We start from the raw sequence: 25,163 nt of genomic DNA, 5'->3' as shown, positions 1-25,163 counted from the left end.
GCTTTATATGGGCAGGATTACCTTCAGGAAATTTGGATGTGGAACTGCTTTACAATTGGCTTTTAATTCTGGATTTTTGTTGGAGGAGCAGAATGTGCCCTTCAGTTTTTTTTCTTGATCATTATACATACTTCCTTGTATGTGTGTGTGTGTGTATGTATGTATAAATATGTATGGGTATATATTTATAAAACCTTTTTAAATGCTTTCAAGCATTTTCATATTTCTTCATTTTACTTTAAGATAGTTGTATAGAGTTTTTATTATTATCTTGATGCTTCTCCAAGGAAGAAATATATACAGTACTTATCTTGAAGTACTAAGCCTAAGGTAGGGATAGCCTAAGGTAGGGATATGTTACTAGTGAATAGAATAGTTAAAACACCTGAATATCTTTTTTCCTGTGGTCAATGTTACCTGTAAGTTAAGTGTTTAAAATAAAATTTGACTGATAGGTATTTTCTTAATCAAATTATACATATCATATTGAAACCAATATCTTAGATTTGAAAGAATTCAAATAAGTTTGCAAAATCTGGTTTAATTCAGATCTGGGGAGAGGAAGGGAGCACATTGTTAAAATACATAGGCACAGGAACTTAATCAATGCTAGATAAACAATGTATTAGTTTACAATATAATAAGATAACCACAAATTTGAAGGCTCAAGTTGAGTCCATCAGGAGTAAATACAATTTTATATTTGGCTCAAGTGGCTGTTGAAGGAATTTCACCACAGTCTCAGAAGAAATCCCAGTCATGCCTTTAACTCTTTTGGCCCTTGGGAGTCATTGCTGCCCAAATACAAACTCAGGCCAGGGATTTCCAGTGGCCAACATGTTATTGCACAAAGAGGTCTGTTCTAAGCCAGACTCTCATGGCTAAGAAGGTGTAAGGTCAGCTCTTAGTGGTCTAGCATTAACATGGTCTACCAAAGCATGTTAAGAAATAGCTCCTTAGTGATTATGTACCAGCTACTAGTTATCACACTAACAGAAAAGGCAACAGGGCAGCTTCACATTTCACATGAAAGACTAGCATTAACTGGGCCTGGCTTGCTGGCTTAAGTTTCACATAAAACTAGTGATTATTTTAATTTAGACCCAGAAAAAAAAATTTATACCAGTCTTTTCTTCACATAGGTTTGTGTAGCATTAAAATTGTTTTGGGTTAATGACTAGGCCATGAAGGCAAAAATGTTTAACTCTTCCTTTGCCAAAACAGAAACAACCCCTGTTCTGACTCCTGTCCAGTTTCCAAAAAAACAAAACATACATACACCTTTGTTATTGCACATCTTTCACACAGACTTGTGTATGTATAATATATATATATTTTAAATATGCTACACATAAAAAGACTATGGCACTTTACAGAATACATGTTTAACAAAGATCATTACACCACAGATGTTTGAAAACTATACAAAAACCCTTACACGATTAATGTAACATTGTTGAATTAGCACACAGGTTTAAAGAATCCACAGAATCCAAGGCAAATATTTCTGCCTTCTTGGAGTTCCTTGAGAAGCCCAGCCCATCACAAAACTTTTAAGCACAAATGCAAGCAAAAATAAATAAGACTTTTCTGGTAGTAGTAATCGTCCAGGTATATTAGATTTTTAGACTGAGGCAATTAGGTGATTAATAGAAATTTATTAGAAAAATAGGTGTGGGTCAATAATCAGTCTAATCATTTTTAACATACTTCTAACATATTCCTCATATATTCAGTGGTTTTTAAATAGCTTCTGCAGTTGGGTCTAGACTAGCATGATTTTGGATGTTCCATTCATCTCACCCGAAGCCTTGTAATGCACCAAAGGTTAAAAGGCCCAACATTACCTCTTATTCTTTACTAGAGAAATTCCATCTCTGCTCTTGCTTACTCAGTGTGTAAGTAGTTTTTAGTGGTTTGGGGTTTTGTGTGTATATGCGCTTTTGGTCTTCTGTTGCATTCAGAATAGTGAAGTAAACAGTGTCAAGTGACTTTCTTCTGGCCAAGAGAAGTCACATTTTCACTTGTGACTCTTGTTATCTAGGGACACCCACCACCTTAGCAAAGACAGGCAGTAAAGATGATGGATTGCTCAGAGGATCCTCTGGGCTTGGCTTATGACTTGTCTGTAAGGACAGTGACAGTTTAAAATTGGTGTTTGAGTTCTCTATCTTGTACAGAAAAGAGTGAATCTTCTGACACATTTAAGAAAAAAAATGTTTTTATCAAGAATTGCCTGATGAAGCAAATTTTTTTTTTCATGCAAATTATTGCCAGGGCTTAAAAAGTATTTGCTATGGTGGCATCAGGACTTGGTTAGAGCATATAAATGCCCAGTCAGATATAGGAGGCCTCATCCAGTGGCTGCCAAAATCTTTGTCAGGAATAGAGTTAGTGTCTCCCAAGTGCTTACACAAGGCTGCTATTAGTATATATATTTACTCCTTCTCTTTTCAAAGTCAGAGGATTTACATTTTGCTTGTTCTGAACTTCGCCCTAAGAATGGTGAACTCATTAAGGCCTGGTTCCACACCCTTGCCCCTCCTGCCGTTAGCTCTTAAGATGGTTTCTGGTATAGGCCAAAGGCCAGAATGGAGTAAAACTTGAGTTGGTCCATTCCATTTAGATGTAAAGCAATTAGTTGTTCTGCACCAAGGCAAGGCAGAACTCACTGCTTTAAGATGATTCACTATGGCAAGGTTGTAAAATCTGAATCAGGTGGCACTTAACAATACCATGCCCGAACAAGGTACGTAATTATTTGTTAAATTTTCAAAACAAAGCAAGCCCTCAAGTGAGCAGATTCACAAACCCATAGACACTAAATTCTTCCGGAAATCTGGCAACTCCACTCTAGTTGCTTACATTGCTGTGGAGTATTTCTATATCATTCTTCAATTCTGAGCTCAAGGCAAATACCAGACTAGGTTCTTTCTGGCCACATTGATCATTCTAAAGTAAATTTGAGGTGATGGTTAATACTATTTTCCTGAACCAATGATATTGGTAATTTATAGAAATTTGATTCAAAGCTCTTGAACCCTTTTTAACAGTGGTAGTCAATTCTTTTGGAAAACAGGTATAGGCAGATGCCATGAGCTACCTCTTTTTTTTTGCATTCACTTTTCTACTCTATGCTTTCCTGGGAATGAAGCCTTTGATGCAACTCACCGGTTACAACAATTTCATGTTATTTCAGTATCAACACCAGTAACTAGAAAAACTCAAGCCCTGTGATTAGCTCCCCCCCTTTTTTTTTATGCACAGAATGGCATTTTGCTGCTGTTGGGGTTGAAAATACAGCTGACTACAGCATGGTTACCAAACAAACAGTGGGAAAAGGTCTCCCCACAACTGCTGAGATTCTGGTAAGTTCTCTCAGTGAACATGTGAATGAGGCACAGCTGGCTTGGAGACCTCTCTGTCCCTGGGATGAGGTTTCTTTTGGCAGTCAAAGCCCAGTTCCAATGCAAGGAGAAAAAGGTGATCTCTGGTGGAAGCAGAATGAATTTGTCTCCACTAGCAGGAGACACATTTTATTCTCAGGATCCTATCAGTCCTTATTCTTTGAGTGGCAGTTCAGTTGATTCACCTTACCCTGGAATTCAGTCTAGAATTAAATTCCACAATAGGATTCCCCACTGCCCCTCTTTTGGTGTGCTAATAAGCAAGAGACAATACCTTGCTCTGCCCTTTAGTATACACCCTATCCCCAGTAAGAGTGGTCTTCATTGTAGTCTCTAGTTGAGACAACTTGAAAGAACTAGGAGCAAACAGTATCACCAACCCCCAAACCTCATTCTGAGGCAGAGATGCTCACAAGCTTGCAACTCTGTGGTAGAAACACAACTCAGACCAGCAAACCTGGCTAACAGTCTCTTCCGTTACAAGAGAAATGCTATTTAATAGTTGAGATCAATATCCTTCACTGAGCCTTGGGGGAGATGCAGTGTAGCTGAACTTGTTAACTACACATCTGTTTATGTACTGTTGTCATGTCATGTTCTATCTCACAATTTGCATTGTGGTCCTCATGTGCAGTCACTTTGCGTAGCTAGATGTTGCCTCTCATTGGTACTGTTAAGGCTCCAGGCTGTGGAATGTGGCTTTTGTAGGTAAAACCTAGTTCTTTACTTGACTCAAACAAAACCAGAGGTGGACTGTTTCACAAGGAAGAAAATGGCATTTTTGTCTCTTCCAAATTAAAGGAGGCAGATAAGGTTTTTCCCCTCTTCGATTTCTTCCTGAACTTTGTCACTGGAGGTTGCAATTTCTGCTTGTGCAGAAAAGATGGCACAGATGAAGGTGAGGACTGTTCCACCGATGGCAGTATAAAAGGCCCAGCCCAAGGAGCAGTCTCCAGGTTTGTAGGCTGATGCATAGTGTCCACAGTAGGCGATGGCCTTCTGGCAGCCCCAGCCAGCAGGGTAGAGTATCAAACCAAGGATAAGGAACAGGCCTGCAGGGCAGAAGAGAAAAGAGGTGAAAACTCCCATGGCTCCACACTGTAAAGTGAGTACCTGTACAGATAGTGTACTTGTTACCTGATTGCATGCTTTGGGTTATGGAATCCATTCTGCAATAGCAAGTGTTAGGGACTGTTATACCACTAACCTGACCTGGTCAAGATACATCATCACTTTATTAGAAATATTTTTAGCTGCTTTTGTACATGTTGAAATATGTATCCACGGATAAATTCTCTTCTAGAAAAGCAAATGAACTTCTTACTGAGGTGAGCATATATACTAAAGCCTTGTAAATGTGGCCTTGTTTTTGTAAATAATGTTTTACTGGAAATCAGCTAGTCCCATTTGTTTATGGACTGCCTATAGCTGCTCTTGTGTTGCAATAAGTAGTTGCTACCGATCCTATGGCCTGCCAAATCTGAAATAGTTACTGTGTGGCCTTTTACAGAAAGAGTTTGCCAGCATTTGCAAACTTCATAAGAATTTTTTGTCTGAATGCTGTTAAGTGAACTCGGCCTGGGGTAGACACTAATAAGATGTTTCTATTTCACTGACCCCACTGCCCTGTCATACTTAATGTATATCTTTCTATTCTTTACAGCTTTATTGCCCACTGTGTAATTGAGAGTTATTTTTCCAGCCAGCCTGGTGAGTGAGGAGCTCCTCCAAGGGCCAGGACTAAGGTAAGTGACGCACAAAATGCTAGGAGACAGTCACTTTTAAGTATCCGTCCTTTACTTGTGGGAACCTGAGAGCGAGTTGCTTGCCTTGCCTTAGTCCTGGCCCTAGCCAGCCACATAGCAGAGCTACTTATGGGGAAGTCCAGAACCTGAAATGGCAAAGGCAACTAAGGGCCCCCAAATCTAAGAAAACTTTTTGTAGAGGGGATGCTGCAAGGGGACAGAGTCATTCTATGTGGCAGAAAAAAAGACAATTTTCTCTCAAATATGACACCTACAGAATCAAGATTGCTAATGTATAACCAAAAAGACCTGTTTTTTAAATACTATAGAGTAGCATTTCTTGGCATAAATCTTGGCTTAATTTTTTCATACTGTTATTAAAATTCTCCAGGTTTACTCAGAGCTTCCAAAAAGCAACTTGCCCACAAAAAGGACGTTACTGAATATGTGATAGTATTAGGTTTGAAAGATCAGATCAGGGACAGTATTTGAAACTACAAATCACAACTTTCATAGCGCTGTCTTCATCCTGTGAAAGCATGTTCTCACCAAGCCTGACAGTTCATTCACTACTGTAGTGGGTTTTTGGGTTTAATTGTCTCTACTTCCCAAGTTAATCCCATTGTTTCACTGTGAAGGCCTCAGGAGACTTTCTAGCAGAGGAAGAATGGAGGAAATCTGTTCATAAGCTCATTTTCTGAAGAATGGTACATCACAAAAGCAGCTTTGTAACCCTGTAGCCCTCTATTCCTCTGGAGGTAGTTGGAGTGCTGGGAGCAGAGAGGCGGTGATGTGTAGCTGGGGAAATAGTATCCAGTGTTAGCATAAGTGAAAGGAGCAGCAGACCGAGGCATCGTGGAGAGATGCTGTTAGAAATGACTAGAGTAATTCCCCCAAAGCTAAGACAGCCAGTGGAGAATGTGTTAGTACTCTGGAATATGCAAGGTCTTGAACCAGCAATCTTGGTTTGGGAGTGTGGAGTCAATTCAAAGGCTAGAAATCACATAGTTAGAAAAGCCTCTATAGCTAGTGTGAGCTAAAACACAAACCAGCAAGATAATGGACCACAGCAAAGACTCACTAAATTAAGAGATGGGTCAGTTAAGAGCTCAGAATTGGGAGTAAGACATGTTTGAATCCAAGTTCTGCTGCCTCTGAGCTGGGTAACCTTAGAAAAGTCTCTTAACCTAAGTATGATTCCTCACCTGTAAAATGGGCTAATACTCAACTCAACATGGTTGTGAGTACTGAAGTCTATAAAGAGTCCTTTCTGCATCCATAACAGCAGCAATAACAACACTGGGACAGAAGACTAGCACCTGAAAATGGGTTAAAGCCGTTCACAGACCCTTCCCATACGTAAGTACAAGCCGTTTAAAGTTTACCAGTTATGAATAAGCAGGTCAGCTTATAGGTGTAATAATTTGGGGAGAGGAGAACCCAGGCTACAATTAATACCCTTGAAAGAATAACCATCCCTAGCTGAACGGATCTTACTCTTGGAGAGGGGTGGGGGGATCTAAAAATTGAGCTAATTTTTATATTTCCAAGGCCTATGATAAATCCTAATTAATCCCTACCTTGTTCCTCAGGAAATCTCACCCACGGTGCATGGAACCTTGCATTCTCCCTCAGGTGCTAGGTTAACTGCCCTGGGAATCATGAGGCACCATCGCTGGGGCTTATTTAAGGATTCAGAGGTTCTCTCTGGCATATAGCCACTATTGCCAAACTCTACTGCAGGCCCTAGGCAAGGGGGCATGAGCTGCTCTTCCCTTTAAAAGACCAGTTTGTGTTTGAATTGTGGCTCTAATTAAATATTAACTGCATTGTTTGTATTACATGGTTTAAAATTAATAAAATGCATTAATTTCATTATGATAGGGACAGAAAGCATGCAGTTTGTTGTCACATAGCACCTCTGCTGCCCAGTGCTGGGCTCACAAAGTACCTGAATCTGGTTGTCTCATCCTTCTGGGAAGTACACAAGGTTTAAAATAGATCTAATCCTTATTTTAATATCAGACCCCTTTTCACAGCACACCTAAGAACATTCACTTCAGTACATCTCTCTAGCCGTCTCAGGTGCTCCCTTTTCTGATAGCTCAAAGTTTTAAAATCTAGTGGCTACTACTGGCCAATTTGTGAATGACAGTAGGGAGACTTATTGTATAAGGGTGCCACGCTTATGAGTCTGTCAAAATCCTCAGCTTAAATATTTATAAATCCACAGGGCATTCCTTGTGGGAGGATAATAAAAATCAGGCTGTGGTTTGTCTCCAAGAGGGATGTGTGCTGTGAAACCACATGCTCCCAGCCTGGGCAGCCAGCCTAGACAAACACAAGAGTACCTTATCTGAATTCTCAGCGGGTCAGGGGGAGGAAGCTGCCACTGTCTACCCTGCCCTGGCTGGTGGGCCTTTCCTCCCAGCACTCCTCAGAGTTGTCATCAGCATGGGTAATGCCATGAAAATGGAAGACCTATTTCTTAGAAAAAGAAAAGAATGGGCCTTCAGGTATGCAAAAATTAAACTCACACTTTTCATCTTTCTGGGTATTTATAAAAAGGCTCTTCTACCAAAAGAATTCCAGATAGTTTAGTGATTTGGGTGGCCCTCTCTGGTGACTGCCACTCTTAGGCCTTACCACTGTTTTTAGGGCTCAGAGCAGTGTCTCAGCAGTGGTTCCTGGGCCTTCGTAAGTATCCCTCAGTGAAGCACAATCATCACCAGAACAGATTCTTCTGCTTCCTAGTAAAATTACTGAGAAATAGCGCATAAAGGTTTCCCATCTCTCAGAGTAAAATCAAGCTTCCTCTCCCTGGCCTTCAAGGCCCCACGTGACCCAGCTCCTTAGTACCTGTCTGAACGCACCTCTACATTTCGCACCCTTGTTCTCTCTGCTCCGCTGCACTGGCCCTCGGGCTTTTCCTTGGACACATCAGGCCTGCTTGGATCTTTGCACTTGCTATTTCTCTCACCTGTAGTGCTCTCCTACCACAGAGCTTTCAGGTCATCTTCAAATGCCACCTCCTCAGTGAGACCTTCCATTCCAGTCTATTTAAAATTTCAACCACCTACTTCTCCCCCCATGCTACCCCCCCTTGCTTGCTTTATTATGTCTTTAAAGCACTTATTGCTAATATGTGACCTTATTTTTACCTAAGAAATGGCCATTTCACTTGGTTCGACCTACTGTTTTTACTTATTTTGATTGTTCATCTACCTCCATCTTAGACTAAGTTCCACAGGGGCATGGATTTTTGTCTATCTCATTTACTACTATAAAGCTAGTGTTCAGAATAGTGCCTGGCACATAGTAGGCACTTAATAAAACTTAAATGTCACTGCAATTTGTTTTGCAATATTTCTAAAACATAGCGCCCCTGGGGAAAAATGGTAAAATAACTGACAGAGACCAATCAGTAAGAATGAAATGTGCCAGCAGGAAAGGAAATGGAGACTCTTAGCTGGCTGACTTATCCTGTTACACTGTCCTGTTCTAGGCCTGAAAATCCCATGGTTTAGAAGCAAAGTTGTGCCCCAAATGGGTTTGATGACACCAATTAATGAGATAGAATTAAAGTCCATGACTTAATAAGCAAAGAGAATACAGCAAGATATACCAAGTCTACCACCAACTGGGCATGGTTTTTCTGGTCCTCAATTTGGAGTATTCAGGGACTATCAGCTTGGTTATGGGTTATATCCACCACCCAAATGGGAGGTGAGGTGTGCTCTGGATTGAGTTTCACACAAGAGTCAAACCACAAAATGGTCTGATCTCCCTCTGCACCTATTAAAAAGGCAATTCCTGAAGTTAGGCTAACCTGTAGTGATCTCTGAGGGCTTTCTATCGCCTTACCTTAATGCATTATTGTTTTGGTGTATGTTTTGTGGTGGGTGACAGAGAATGTAAAGAACCAAGCCAATGAGCATTCACTTTTCTTTTGACTGGCATCTCTCCCTGGTACCTGGCTGAGCATAGCAGGCCCAGCTGGGAAGAGGAGGAAAAACAAAGAAAATGATCCTGGCCAGTATCCAAAGAAAATAGGTACCACTGAAAGAAACCATAAGTAACTCAGACAGCTGGTAACCTCTGTCCTGGCTCGACTTGGGAGGATGGTACCATTTTCCACAACCTTAAAAGATATCCTTATCCTTCCGCCCTATCTTTTTCTTGCTAACAGCCTCCCGATTCACTGTACCAAGAGGATTAGAGGCCAGCATCTCACCATGAGGTCACCTGAGGGATGACTCAACCCTTATCTGTGGGAGGAAAAAAGGTAAATGAAACGAAACTAATGGTTAGTCACTTGGACTACCCTACAGATGCCACCACAGCCTGGAGCCGGAGCCCCGAGGCCCGCCGCACAGCACTGGCTCTCACAAGAGGCGGGGTGCCAGCTATTGCAGTGCAACGCCTACCACGCCCCTCTGCTCGCTGAATGGTATTTTCCACTACCTGAAACTAACGTTCAGACTCAACCCTGGGTTCCCAGCAGTTCTACCTTGCTGCACAGGAATTTTCAGAGTCTCAATGGGCAACCTAAACATGTGGTTTGGGTTTAACTTAAATAATTAGAGTCCATGAGCTGTATCTCATCATTGCTTTTCCAGAGCCAAAAAACACAGAAGGTGCTAAAAAAAAAAAAAAAAATGAAATAAACCAGAAAAAGTCAAGTCATAGTCTTCCTGCTTTCTGATCAACATTCAGTACCAACTGTGATTAGACCAGCTACAAAATATAAGTCTTAGGCAATTTTCTTGCTACTGACCTGGAATCAAACAATGTGATATCAAATACAAGTTTTAATCAAATCTCTTAGGTGGGAAGAAAAACATCTCCAGAATCCAGCCAAGCCCCTAGTTTTGGAAAGATGAGGCATTGCTAAATACATTAATATTTTACTTGGTCTAAGGATGACTGGCTCAAGCTTTAAGATTATGGGAAGCTAGGAATGGGGGAGCCAACTCTGAACCACGGCTTTTCAGTTTGTGAAGGAAGTGGGCAAAGGCTACATGGCCGTTTCACAGTCCTACCCTCCAGATCAGTCACAAATCGCCACACTTTCACAGCCTGCTGGCCAAGAGAATGGACTCAAAATTTTTGTGTGTGTGGATACAGAAAAAGGCCATTGTTCCTGGTCTGAAAAGTGTAAGAACTAAAGGCTGGTTCCTTTCTATAGAATAACAAGCAAGTATTTGGACTTTGGACATCACACTTCTTCAGACAGACTTCTAGACTAAATAGTAAAGACTAACTAGACCTTGATTTGCAAAGAGAATTTACTAAGGACAGGAAGAAAACAAGGCCATCTGTTGCTGCTACCAGCAGCCTGTGGAGAAGCCCCGGTAAGAGGGACACAGCACTTCGCCTCCACGGGGTCATAGTCAGGGAGCTCATTCCAAAGCGATAAAGTATCCTATTTCTGGAAAGTGAGTTTACAGCAGACAGTTGATAGTAGGTTTAGTGTCTTTTGATAAATTTGGACTACAACAGAGGAGTGTCCATTGAGAGTACCCCAGGTGCTTTTCCTGGCGCCCGGCACAGTAATGAGCAGCCATGACGGGGGCAGAAGAGTGGGATGGTGGCCGGGTTACAGAGGCTTCAAATACTTTCAGGCCAGTGATATTCAAGGAATCTGGCCACACTACACACATCGCCATTCGGGGAACAAGGGGCTCTTACTCATGCGGACTCCCTGGGCACTCATCCACCTAGACGTATCCCCCTCATCCCAATTCCAGTGTCACCGCTATGTGAAGCATTTGTCAGAATGTTCTTCTCTGTGCACCGCCACTGCCCTGTTCACATCCCTCTTTAGCACTTTACCACACTGTTATTTTTGTTTATTCAACAACTATTTACTGAGTTACCTACTTAGTGCCAGGCATTATTCTTAGCCCTGACGATGTAGCAGGACTGAGTCTCTTGAGAGCAAAAAGTTTTATTCTCTTGGTATATGTCACAGTTTTGTCTTAGCGTTTACTATAAACCTTGTGAGTATGTCACAGTTAACCTTGGGTAGGAAAGGTCAAGTTCAACTTATTTCTGGCTTTGAAACAGCCACTGACTGACTCACTTAGGAACACAGACTATTAAACATCTATTCCCCTTCGACATCTCTCTGAAAAAAATGGGGAAAAAAAATCACTGCATGTTGTTTATCCCTATCAGGCCCACCCCGTGACTTAGGTTTGGGACACGGGCCTAAGCCTGAGGTCCAATTTTGTTTACCTCGCTCAGTTCCCTACAGCATAATGCCAGGAGGCTGCCCCTGCTACCAACCCCTCTACCCCGCATCCCCTTGCCATAGGCAGCTCTCTAATGGGAAGCAAAGTACATCAGGCAAGAGAGTGACTAGCTTCCTGTATCCCATCCCCATTCTGGGACAAGTATGGGACAGGCTTACTGGGGGTGATAGCTTCAATCAACAAGTTCAAAAAGTACTGAGAGTACTGGGTTAAAGGTAAAAATAGAACAGTCTTTCTTGCATGAATTTTAGTATATCTGCCAGTGAGTGGGAAGGAAACCTATTGCTTTTCCTTCTCAGCATCCTTTGCTGTTTTTCCTTACCTTCCCAATCTCTAGACAACCGAGTGCACAGGCTCAATCCTTGTCTTCTTCTCTACATTCTCCTTACCAATCACACTTAGCCCCGTGGCTTTAAATATTACCGCTCGGCTGACATCTCCTGAATTTTGATCTCCAACTCTGAACTGCAGATTTGCATATCCAACTGCTTACTTGATCTCCACTTGGATGTCTAACAAGGTACTTGAAAATTATGTCCCAACCTAATTCCTGATTCCCACTCCCTACTTTAAAACTTGGACTTCACGCTGTGGATCTCGTCTCAGCAAATGGCAGTTCAATTCTTATACCCGCTAAGGTAAAAAACTCAAAATCATCTTTAACTCTTCTCTCTCAGAGCCCTCAGTACTCTATTTAGCAAACCTACTGGCCTTCGTTCTAGCTGTTCCCTTTGCCTAGAAGCTCTTCCCCCCCGACTGCCCACACAGCCAACTCCTTGATCTCCTTCCTTCAAGTCTTTGGTTAAATCTCTTCTCCCTGAATCCTACCCTGACTTCCCTATTCAATATTTCGACTTCCCCCATTATCACCCCAGCATTCTCAGCCTTTCTTACCCCGGGCTATACCTGTTCGTCCCATCGCCCATCACTTTTTAACATACTATATAATTTACTCATTTGGTTTCCTGTCTCCACCAGTCTGAATGTAAACTCCATGAGAATAGAGAACTTTGTGCAGTTTATTCTTTATGTATCCCAGTTGACTAAAACAGTATCTGTCATGCCATAAGGTGTTCAATAAATACTTGTTGAATGAATGAAAAGCTAAAGTACTGTAAAATAGATTGTTACATTTTTCAATGAAGCGAATGTGGAAAGTTCTTGCCAAGTGTTTTAAATGGTTGGAGGAAAGTTTTCATTTGATAACATGAATCCCAGGGATTGGCAAATTTTGGCTACAGAACACCAACCACCCTTACTAATAAAACACACATAGGGTCCAGACCATGGGATGGCCTTCTACTTGACCACATGCACTAAAAACTTTCTGGCTACAGAAAATGGCTGTTTGCTAGGAGATCACATCGAAAAAAGTAGTTAAGTAAATTAAATATAATAAATTTTCAGTTTTCTAGAGATCACCCTTAGTGTAGCCTCAAAACTCTGAAATTGGTTCCAACTATGCCTGACTGCCTGCAGAGAGCTGAAAAGACAGGCTGTGGCTGACTTATGGGAACCACCCAGGCAAATGGCAGCAGGCAGAAGTACAAGGGGAAGTAAAGATGAGCCGTGGCAGTTTCCAGAAGAGGTAAGGAAGGATGGTGTGTAGAAACGGCGTGAGCCTGGAGAATGGGAAAACCAACAGAAGGTGCCAGCACTGAAGGCAGGGAATGCAGAACTGCTCTACAGCCCAGAAAATACCCACTGCTATCGGAAGCCCTGAGGGCAGTGTCCACATCAGTCTCTGGTGCGTGTGGCGGGGGAGGCGGGCCGGGGGATGTTTCTCTGCTTCCAGCAGAGGAATACCATGTTTAGTTATTCAACTCTAAGTCTAGGACCATCATGTGGCACAATAGTTGATGTATAGAGTGTTACACAGCCTTATGCAAGCTAGTTAACATTTATCTGTATGCTTACTTCTCTTTTCTAAATTTTTATTTTTCCCAAAATCGTCTTTCATGCTGAGATTTGGAAATCATTTTGGCAGTCTCTAATAGCTATTTGTCAGTCAACTGTTGTTAGGTAGGGACATTTTCTCTTTTACAATACCCCAAGGCAAACTGTCAGATATTATTAACTGAATTTGTCATCAGGCTATTCTTTTCCAAGATCATGGTGTGAACCTGTACAATTCTCATGTGCAGGGACTTTGGAGATATTCTGTAGTGATAATTCTCAGTCACCAGGACAGGGCTAAACTAGATTCTGTGTTTTGTTTTGTTTTTTAAAAAGAGCTGTACCTTAGAATTTCATGGGTAAACAGTTTAAATAAAAATGGCAAGTAAATGGTAAACTAGCTATCTGGAAAACTATCCAGAACAATGGCAGCAAAAAAACAAAGTTTTACCATCACATAATACACATTTGTCCCATAATAAAATAGCATTGATTCCAAGGCCTCCTAGATGCCTCAAAGCACGTACTTTTGGCTCATATGAACTCCCATTCGATAGTAAAGCTGTTGACAGGGGTAAAGGGTGTGTTCCCTATTCCTTGGCGTCTATGTCTCCATCCCAAATCTACACTCAGTGCCTATGACACACTTCACATACTTTGTTGATGACCAACTTCACGTCATTTCAGAATGCCATTTCCTTTCTAGTCTTCAGTCTTTGGAAGAACCTTTAGAGAAGTCTTCTATGGTAAAAATGGTAGATTCCAAGTAAAGATGACATGGAGTTGAAGGGATAAACACCTTCCTCCAATTTTATACCTCCACAAGTAATACTTTAACTAAAGCTGGAAGTTTGTGCAGGTGATTAGAACCTTTAACGATCATACCAATATTATACCAGCAGCCGTGGTTAACGCTTATAAGCGCTACAATGTGCCAGGCATTGACTAAGCACTTTAAATATAACTCATTCAGTCCCTGTAACATTCTTACGAGGTTGGGTCTAGTAATATCGTCATTTGAGAGAGGAGGAAACTGAGCCACAGAGGGATTAAGGTTACAAAACTAAGCATTAGTGGAGCTGGGACTTAAATCCAGGCAATAAGGCTCCAGACTCCCCTCCTGAGTCATCATACTAGACTGCTGCTGTATTACAAACCAGAGACTGTCTAGTTTCTAAGACAGAAGTGTTTGTCCAGCTGAAGAGGCGAGATTGATATGTACTCAAAAGCTGGCTTACTTATACCTATGACAGGTTAGAGAGCAGATGAAGACTATCGAGTGAGAAAACCACAGAAGTGCCATGAAGGGATGATAGGGAGGGGAAGGCTGCACCAAAATAAAGGGTCATCTACTGTCAGGCAGGTTGATTTGCTAACATTACAGCGAGACAAGAAAATAAAGACGTTCCAGCCCACCTTCTCTTTCATAGCAATCTAAGTGTTACCAGCCTACTTATTACAATATAGATGTCACTTTGGAATTGCTGCCCTTGACCAAAGCAACTTCTAGAGAGAAAACTTAGAGAACAAGTCTGAACAATGTAAGGTTTCCTATGATGTCCTCTTCTGCAGGACACCTGTATGAGCAGAAAACAAGATAAAGCACTAAACCCATCAGACCAGAGGAAAAATATGTAAGCCATATAATCTGCTTATATTTTAGTCTTTGCCCTGAGATTCTGGATGCGTCGGAACCATCTGAAATTGCACATCCACCTAGAACACTAATGCCATCCACAAAAAAACACACCCTGTGCCCTCTCCAGGACAGACATCTGTAGCCGATTAGACACAATCCAGCACTGATAACATTCTCAGACAACCCCAAAATTACATACCTCCTCCAGCAGGTCAGGCTGTTGTTTAGCCATCTCGCCTCCTCCAAGTACCCTTTCTTAATTCATAGAACAGAGCTGATGATCTTTCCTGACCTCCTCCTACCCCTGAATCCATGAGCCACTACTCATACATGGTAGGTTTGAGTTAATCCTGTGTTTACAGAGCTCTGCTTGTCCAAATGTCCACATGCAGGGGATGCTGCTCTCAATCTTAGGCATCCGGCGCTCATGAAATCCTGCTTATGACAACTGCAGATGCCAGAATAGTGGCCCCCAGGCCTCTTCCTTCCACCCAAGGAGAGCCCTGGTCCCCTGCCTCCCAAGGCTGATGAGCAATGATAATCCAGCCTGCTTGACTTTTCCACTTGCCAGGATGGACCAATGGCCTTGGTACCAAAATTTCAGTTAGCCATTCAGAGTCAGGGATATTGGAACAGTACTTATAAATAAGAGTCATGTAAAATATTAAAACATGAATCAAAGATTTCTGCCCAAGAATTGCCACCTTTAGTTAATCTATACCTTTGAAATCACTTTGCCCCATTAAGGTTTTTCAATTTTTTAATGACATTTATCCTACAAAGCCCAAACAGAATTTGGCTTTAGTGACTGCCAGTTCTTAAATGGTTCTTATTGGTTTTTCATATGATGGCTCTATTAATTAATTAATTATCCTCTGTCTGGGAGGACAGAGTCCATGTCAGAATTGAGACCAGTATTTGCTAACTCTTTTACTCTATTCCAAATACCTAGGAACTTAACAGCTGTGCTAGCACAGATTCATCAGAATAGCCCAGCTCATGTTTCTGTTAGTGAACAGACATTTACTGAGCACCTATTATGTCTGTAGCAGGCCCCATTCTGACCACTAGAAATAAAACTAGGAAAGATAGAACCTACACCCCTTCATATACTTTAGAACAGGGTCCTCAACTCTTGGGCCACGGACTAGTACTAGTCTGTGGCCTGTTAGGAACAGGGCTGCACAGTAGGTGGTGAGTGGAGGGCCAGTGAGTGAAGCTTCATCTGTATTTGCAGCTGCTCTCCAGCGCCAACATCACTGCCTCAGCTCTACCTCAGACCATTAGGCATTAGTCTCATAGGAGCACCGGTCCCTGGTACCAGAAAGGTTAGGGACCAGTGCTCTAAAACAGTGGTTCCCACACTTCTGGATTGTATACACTAGTATAATAGCCAGAAAAATTATTGAGAGGTCAATCTTTTTATTTTGCTAATATGAGGACACTGAAAATAACCATTATCTCCTCATCATCATATCAACTGATGTTTTAAACACAAAAAAAGGCTGTACTCTAAGAATAAAGGAGAGTTCTTTAAATTGAATACATTTTGCTCTATGAAATCTTACTACATTGCCCTTATCTTTCTAGTTTCTGTTGTGGACTGGTAGAAACCTTAGCACAGTGTGGACCTGAACTCGTTCAAAGGCATTAATTATTGGGAGAGTAACTACTGAGAGGCCCCTCGGGGCAGGGGTTGTGGAAGGTGCCTCTGTTAGGATGGGGGCCCCTTTGTCAGAATCCTGTGTATGGCACAAGTAACACAGGGTAGCGTAAGGAGGCTCGTTGAGTTCTCTGTCTCTTTGGAGCTCAGAATCTGAACTTGTTCTCATTACGCCTCATTTTAAAGTTTCAAGAGTTTATGGCCAAGCTAGACTGGGCCCAGCTTTGACATTTAATAACTGCTTTGAGAGCCAGATCAGGAACTGGAGGTCAGAGGGTTCACTGGTAATGAAAAGGGTTTTCAGCTGACGACTACAGTGTCTTTGTAGAGCAGATTATATCTACATGTCAGCTTAGTACATGATCAATGATATCAGAGGTTTTGAACCAGCAAGATCTTTTGAGGGGAGAGAGGAAAGGTGAAGGATAAAGTGTCAATTTTTTTAAAAAATGCCTGTCTGAAAGCTCATGTCATCTCCCTGGGAGAGTCTAGCAGGGTACTCGTTTTCTCCTAAAAACACTCCCACGGAATTATAATTGGCAAGAAAAGTACTCTTCCAGGGTGGGGGCTGGAGAGCAGATGACAGAGCAACATAAAGAGGCGGCTTTGGAAGACAATCAGAGCATGGTTGTCCTAAAAAGGCCTTACTTTTAAGTCCAAGGCCCTGGGAGGAAGCTTCTGTTACAGTTACTCGGAATTAAGGACCATCAATTAAGAATTGTCAGATGCCCTTAGACTATGTGGCGAAACAATCTATAGAAAGATGCACTTCTCCCTTGTAGAAGCCTAAGTCTCAGCAGTAATTCATGTTTATATGCACATTACTTCACTGGCAGTTTCTGCGGCCTTAACTCCTGTTAAAATGCATCCCAACAAACTAACTGAGCCAGATTATCCTTTCTCATGAGTTCATGATAAAGCTGTTCTTCACATTCCAAGTGAGAGGCTGTTTTCCAAACTGTTTACATATAACTGGGAGAAATTTATGAAATATATTCTTGATATATTATTCATCAGAAATGTAGGATTAAGAAAGTGCTTCTGTTTGACTATAACCAAAATAAATCGATGATTCGAAGTAAGTAAAATGAAGTATATAGCAGAGCAAAAGACACGTTAGAGAAATTGAGTCATTAAGCTATAAAATTTGCAGGACAATAAGTAAATTTCTTGCTAAGGTCTTGGGGTCCAGATAATGTTAAATAATTCCCACAACGTGTCATCTTTTCAACATGAAGTCCCTGAGGTTGGCCTTGAAACAGTGAACATATAACCACTGTGCATTTTGGTTTGAAATTTTTAATACTGGTTTCGTTTTTTCAATATGTGTATTTTAGATTGTGTCTGTACTGGGTGCTATATTAAAAAAAAAAAAGATTGCTGACCATTTAATAAACCTACTGGGAAGATTGTATACAGTAACTAAACTCATGCATATGGCTGCCTCTGCACACAGTTCTTCATAGGGGCTGCAGATTACTTCTGAAGTAGCATCGCCGCTTAGAATACCACCATTGCATTGAGCTCTTAAAATGGAGTGCTTGAACTGCTTGCATAAATATTCAGAGCCATACTTAAGTGATTATTTGTTAATGGAATCTGAACATAGACCATCCATGGCTCCATGATAATTTATGCTACAATTAAGTGGTTTCCATGGCAAACCACTTTCCACATTTTATTTGCATATCAATTGCTATATCTGAATTTTAAGAGAGTTTGCAGTTTTCTTCTAAATCTTCCTACTAATTCTTTAAAAATAGATCCCAGTTCCTAGATTTACTTAAATTAATGCCTGCTTGATCCACGCTTTTAGGCAGTAGTTTTTCACCTAATTATATGGTTGAATTCTTTGTTCTCTTCATATCTGATGATACATATATTTTTTGCTTCTCTAGGGTATAGTTTATAAAACGATTACTCTAATATGGCTTGGGAGTGGAAGCTCAAGAAACTGTGGACCTGAGTCTACAGGTCTTTGCACTTTGTAGGCAACCAGTAAAAACACCTTGAATTGAAATTAAATTCTGGCCGCCTTATAACATTTTTGCTTTCTTTAGTTTTTACAACAGGATTACTAAAAGTTGATGAATTAGTAAATGTGTCATAGTCAGTGGTGTTCTTACACTGATCTGTTAGAACTGACTTCTGGCAGAGGCATTATCTGTCAGAAATCAAGAGTCTCCTTTTGATAGCTAGAAGCTTCCAGTGCCTCTTTCTAAGAAGGAAAAGCAGGGGATGCTCCTTCTACTTTTCTCATGCCTTTTTCTCTGATGGTATTTTGAAGGTGGGCAACCAAGGTCACACTACCTTCTCAGAGAAAGCCAGGTGGACTTCTCAGGTGTAAATTTAGCAGGCAAAGTCTCTGTGAAAGTAGGAATCTTCTCTCATTTCTTTATGCTTTCCAAACCTGTCTCCTTACTCCTCTCCCCTCCACAATGCCTGATCTGGTCCTTTTGGTCTGGGAATGAATGGGTAGAGCATGGGAAAAATGAAAATGGATGCTGGGATCAGGTTGAGTTCTGGTTACCTTCCTGATGCTAAGGTTAGTTTTCATCCTGTGAAAAACAGCAGTTAGAATGCCAAGTCCTAGATAGTAATCATGGTATATTTCATATGCCTCTCTCTCCTTCTACATGCACTCCTATTTATGACAGACCAATTCCACAAGCAGTAAAGGCAAACCCTCCACTCTTCTCTCTCAGATTCTTCCGCTTTTATTCCTTTCCCTTTCCATTCTTTTTGTGTATTGTCCTCCTTCATCCTCTGTCATTGCTCACTTCCAAGAAAGCTGAGTCTGCACACACCAGCCCTTGACCCGCCACAGCAGACAGCAATTCCCATGAGCACACCCTCCACCCCAGCCCAGCAGAGGCACAGTTCAGCCCCACAGTAATCTATCAGGTCAGACTGGTAGAACAGCTTGCTGAGGCAATCCTGCTGGATCGAGATGGATGTGGACAGATAGAGGGCTACGGGGAGTAGAACGTGTGAGAGCTAACCAGACACAAAGAAGCGAGCAAGCATATGAGGGACTGGAAGACAGCAAGCATCCAAGCCCGGCATCTCATGTGCTCGTTCAACTCTCACGGCATCCCCAGTGGAATAGTCCAAGCCAGCATAAGTGAGCCAAATCCTGAGCTCATTTTAATGGCTTCTGTCCCAAACCTGAGTCACTGGGGATTCCACGGACTTCTAAGAGAGCCCTTCATGCATTTCCAGAAACAAACTGCATGATGCCGTCATGGAAAACCTGGATCCTTGCATTCTACGGTTTCACTATGGATTACATCCAGGTCACAACCTAAGAAAGACAGCTGGCAAAAACCACCCTTCTGGCCCATCACCCAGCTTTTGTAATGAATCCCAGAGGGCTGTGAACCGATGTGCGTTTCTGGCTCTGCCAAGCTCTGGACAAGTCTTCATCTAGTGAAGACCAATCAGCCTGTGATTTATTCTGCAAGGAGAGTCTGTGAAGCCACCTGCAGTCAAGACTCAGCTGCTAGAAGCTGCCTCCAGAAGGGAAAGGGATGGAGAACGCATATGTCAGGGGGGAAAGGAGTGAAAGGAAGAAATTCTTGGTTTTCCTGTCAATTCAACTGCTAGCTTCCACTTAAAGAAAAAAATGCTCCAAGGAAACCCACAGTCCCACCAAAGTCACAGGACTGCTCTATACTCTCCAGCTCCCGCACAGGCAGGCTTTTAAGGGGCCAGGGAATAGCACTGAATATATGTTTGATTTTAATAGAACAAAGTCAACTCTAAAGACTATAAAAGATACCCCTATCTCTAGGAAACATAAAAACTATCCTAAAACCTGCCAAGAAAGCAGAAATACTTTAATAGTCATATAGCTACCAGTTATTATTTACTATAGCACTGTGCTTAAGCCTATCTCATACAGTATCTAGTTTAATCCTCAAAACAACCCCGAGGTATATGTGTACTATTATTATACTCATTTTACAAGTGAGAAAACTGGCTTAGAGAAGTGAGGTCAGTTGGTCAACGTTTCACAGCCGCATTAAGGTGAGGACTGGTCCAGGGCCAGGTGAGGCTTGAACTCTAATTGCTACTGAACACCGAGGGCATCTGTGCACAAGTGCTTAGGAAATGTCGGCTGGGCGCCGCCATTAGGCTAGGCCTCGAAGGCAAGTCCTGCTACCTGGGTTAACTTAATAGTCGAGAATTGTATTTTATTGTTTTTTTTAGTTGCCAGATTTTTTAGATTACCAGTGAGGTAGCAGATTCTCACCCAACTTCTAAAATCAAAATATCAAGATTTTGATGATTTATGTTATACTTTTTATAGACAACGAAGGCTATACAAGTCTGTGGCCTATTTATTCTTTAAAATTAGGTGTAGTAAAGGAATATGCTTACAGTATCCTGTAATTTTTCATCTACTTGCATTTTACAAAAATGTCGTTTTTGCCAAAATGAAAGTTGTCAGAATAAACATAGTCTGAATATATTTCCAAAGACTATCCTTCTGTTGCTCTGGCAACAGCCTCTTTTCTCACCATCTGTTTCAGTGTCAAATAGATCCAGCCAGGCAGGGTTGTTAGAAAGGGGGCATGGGGAGAGAAAAGACTGATGTTCACAGCTGCAACAAGTTCTTGGCTGAGGCTGGGGCTGACCAGATGCTATTACAGACTGGCCAAGAGGAGAGAAAGCAAGTCAGCTGCTTCAGACACACAGACTTTCTCAACCACAGGTCCAGGGACCATGACTGCCATTTATGTTGGCTTGAACTGCCCGGTGTACACCTCCGTTAGGGAAGAAAGGGACCACTGAGCATCCCTTACAGATGACCTTCCCTACCCCCACTACGAGGGAGTTGGCTGACTGATGCTTAGTTCTTTCCCAGGATTTCTTCTCAGAGGAATGGCTATTCAGCTGGAAGGAGAAAGGCAACTGCTTCTTCTCTGTATTTCAGTGCTTACATTTAGATCAGTGTGCCCCAGAGATAGTTTTAGTATACAGGAATCTCTGCCTCCTGCCAATTTAAAATTTTGAGTAATTTCAGACTTGTATGCTATAAGTATTCATGGGGAACAAAAGTGATGTGAGGGGGGAAGAAAGTTAAGATTTTTTTTTTTTATAAATTCCAAACTTTGAGGAGACATGTGGCCAACAGACTAACACCCAGAGGTGTGCTGCTACTTCCTTCTCCTCAACCCTCCTCCTCAGAGGCCTGATGCCAAGAGAGAGTTGAGGGGAGGGGGAGAGGAGAAAGTCAGGAGTCACTCACTGGAGTGCATGAATAATACCAAAGATACATACTAATCTTTGTGTCAAAATGAACGTTCTTGCCATTTATATGAAATAGCAAACAGCGGCACCAAAAGATTTGTTGGGCTAATCCACATTCTTAGAGATGCAATTTACTGGACTAAACATCTTATTAAAAACTGTATACAAATCATATTTAAGACTAAAGGGTATGTATCTACAAGTTGCTTCGGCATGACTATAAAAGACAGGTTGTGGTATCACAGCCTAAGATGTCCCACCTCTTACTTTAAATAGCCACTGATTTGCTAGAAGACACTAAGTTTCTCAAGATGAAAAGCATTCCTAGGGATGACAAACCAGGAATTTCACCTGCATACAATTGTATTGATAAAACTCATAATAAAGGCATGAAATCATTAAGGATGAGCAAATGCATCATAGTAAGGGAAATCTGCCTCTCTGGTCAACCAGAGTTCTTCATCGGGACTAACAGATTGTGTGTGCTGGCTTCCATCCATCTGCACGTTCACTGTGACTTTCCAAAAGCCCTTGGTAACATTTCCCAGCAAAAGTTTGAAGACGCATGTGCTTGAAGCACGGTGTATCTGAGTGGAATCAAGGTGGGTCATCTTCCTGACCAGATGAATGGGCACGACACCCATCATATCGTATTTAACATTTTCAGGAGGTGACATGCCAAGCCGAAGGGGGTAAACTTCAGATTTCAGAATTGAATCTTAAAGGGGACTGTGAGCTTCACAGAATCAAAAAATCTAAGATTAAAAAAAAAAAAAAAACTAAGGTAAGGTCATGCTTTCTAATCTATTTTTCAGAAGAGGCATGCGAAGGTCCAGAGAGATGATGTGTTTATCTCAAGTGAAACTGTAAGTTAGGAGGAAAGCTGAAAATTAGAATCCTGGCCTCCCAAATTCCGTGAGTGCCTATCAGTGCCTGGGTCACCCATGGTATGGCTGATCCTAGCAGAGAAAGAAACAAGGGTCCTGAGACTTGTCAGAAGTATATCACTCATGCAGACACAGCAGGATTGGAGAGCAGGTCCTCCTGTCATTTCTCTGGGCCTGTTATCTGCCTCCCAACACATATATACCACGTCTGCCCCCCCCCCAACATTTAAGGAACAAAAAAAATTAACTTATCAGCTGTTGGAGGGGGGCGAGAATGTGGTTTGATCTGTTATTTGGAAGATAGCCCTGCTGAGCTCAAGAGTTTGCTATAAGGCAGACTCGAGCGAATGCATTTGGGCTGTTTCTTTACAGGCCTGGACCCTGGGCTCAGAGCTTATCTTCAGTGCATGCAGCTTTAGGGTTTGCTGAGGGATGAGTCACTTGTGCTCTCTAGTTAGGGTTATAGGTGGATTAATGTTTCTCCTGTTAAGAATTCAGATTAATAAATACCTTGATTATAATTAAGTAGTTAAATTTTTTCCTGAAAATCAAAGCGAGTCTATTCCTGCACTTTCTTGAGGATGTCTATTTTTGCTGTCTGGTACAAGACCCTTGAGCCTAGACAGATGCCCTTTTGGTTCAGGGTCCACCTTTCAAACCCAAATGGGAAAAGTCTATGAAAGAACTGGTGGCCTTGGAAGTTTTCTTGCAGCTCACAGCTTCCCGTCTCCATCACTGTAAAGAGCTCATACATCTCTTTCTAGACTTCTAACCAGCTCATTAGTGAGACATTCCCAGAAAGTGGAAGAGTTAGTTTGTATCTTCTGATCTGAGTACACAGAACATTCTCTCAGGCTCCAGGAGACAAACAGTTTAAACCAGAACATTATTAAACACAGAGCAGCTGATACTAATTCCTTCCCAGCTTGCTTCTTCCCCTCCCTAAGCTGAAGTCATCCTGTGGTTGGGGTTGGGGCTGGGAGTGGGTGGCAGGGCCGGCAGACTCGGTCTGAATGAACACCCCGCACTCACATTCCTTCTTAGCACAGACTGCTTGCCTCAGGTGGGACCTGGCTCCTCAGTGGATGCACTACATGGAAAGCATGCTTTTAATTTAATGGAAAAGCAAAGAGTAAGAGTAGTTGCTCCAACAAAGCCGAACAACTTTGAACCCCAGGAAATAAGCAATGGAGAGGAACTTGTGAGAGCAGAAACACACTTCTCTCCATTACAGGAGAGTAAAAAAGGGAAAACGAAGTGGTGAGGGCAGCGCGCTCCTCTTGCTGAGAACATACCTTCGCAAAGCCAACCTTAGCAGGCAGAGATGGTCTTCAAAACCCTCAGTAAAAGAGTAAATACGTGGGCGCTGCACACGCAGAGCCCATCCCGCTGTCGGGCCCCTTCCCTCCTATGTACACTTACCTGCAATTCCTTGCAACAGCCCGCAGACGTTGAAAATACTTTTCTTCATGATGCTCTGCACACACATCGTGAAGACGGACACCAAGGCCACCATGCAGAGGATGAAGATGCCCACGGCTAAGAAGATCGCAGTGGCCTGCCAGAAGCCGCTGGCAATCTCCCCGAAGTTCTCAGCGTAGGGCCCACAAAGCGTCTCCCGCGGGACATGCTGCACCCCGGGGTTGCGGATGCAGCGGGCGTAGATGCCCAGGGTGGGGTGGTAGGGCTCCGAGGGGCCGCTGCCGGGCTCATCCGGCTCCACGCTGCCGCGAGTCTTGGCTTTTCCAATCAACCAGTCTGCGCTCATGAAGGCAATGAGCTCTGCAAAGGCCACTACAATACTCAGAAGGGTCCAGAGCATCGAGCGACAGGTGACAATGACATGACACATATTGATGTTCAAGGCGGAAAAAGAGGAGTCCACGGGGTTAATAATTAAAGAAGCCGATGGGGAAGGAAGCTCAGAGGGCTTCAGAAGGAAGTCGCTGCTGCTCGGGGTACTCACTCCCACAGCCGGGGGCTCCTTTCTCCCAGCCGCTGGCGGCGCCGTCCTGGGCTGTCATGCTGCCATGTCGGAGCTCGGAGCTCGGGAGCGCAGCTGCCAGCCTCACCTACGGGAGAGAAGGGCGGAGGCGGTCAGCAGCGCCTGGCCCCGCCCCTGCCGCGCCGCTGCCGCCGCCGGCAAAGTTGCTGGTCCCCCAAACCCAATCGCGCTTGCGACAAGGCTGTCCCGCAGCCTGACTCCCTGCGCGCTCACAGCCCACCCTTCCTGCCCAGGCTGCCACTCCGGTCCCCACAGAACCTCGCTAGCGCAGACCCTGGTCCCCAGCCAGCACGTGGCCGTTCTTAGCCCCTTTGCTGCTTTTCTTTGTTTCTAGTTCTCCTTTCCCAGACTCCCAAAACTGGCTGTGGTGCTTGCCCTTATTTCTAGACAGCATGACAGAGGCGAGGG

At 42.7% G+C, this 25,163-nt stretch overlaps 1 protein-coding gene and 1 long non-coding RNA gene across 2 annotated transcripts; one reads left to right on the top strand and one right to left on the bottom strand.

Annotated features, from left to right (window-relative positions):
- Positions 1-521: 521 nt before the first annotated feature.
- Positions 522-24,632, bottom strand: LHFPL2 (LHFPL tetraspan subfamily member 2). Its single transcript, XM_016118847.2, has 2 exons — positions 24,173-24,632; positions 522-4,459 (listed from the first exon to the last, which is right to left on the bottom strand). Exons 1-2 carry the CDS (start codon positions 24,600-24,602, stop codon positions 4,203-4,205), a joined length of 687 nt encoding a protein of 228 aa, XP_015974333.2. The 5' UTR covers positions 24,603-24,632; the 3' UTR covers positions 522-4,202.
- LOC118606763 lies at positions 4,458-9,820 on the top strand. The gene is made up of 2 exons (XR_004952603.1): positions 4,458-5,152; positions 6,438-9,820. It is a non-coding gene; the product is annotated as an uncharacterized LOC118606763 (long non-coding RNA).
- Positions 24,633-25,163: the final 531 nt, after the last annotated feature.

Source organism: Rousettus aegyptiacus, unplaced genomic scaffold, assembly GCF_014176215.1.
Source record: "Rousettus aegyptiacus isolate mRouAeg1 unplaced genomic scaffold, mRouAeg1.p scaffold_m13_p_8, whole genome shotgun sequence".
Taxonomy (NCBI): Eukaryota; Metazoa; Chordata; class Mammalia; order Chiroptera; family Pteropodidae; genus Rousettus; species Rousettus aegyptiacus.
The sequence above is the reverse complement of the archived record's forward strand: the minus strand, read 5'-3'. Positions and strand labels throughout refer to the sequence as shown.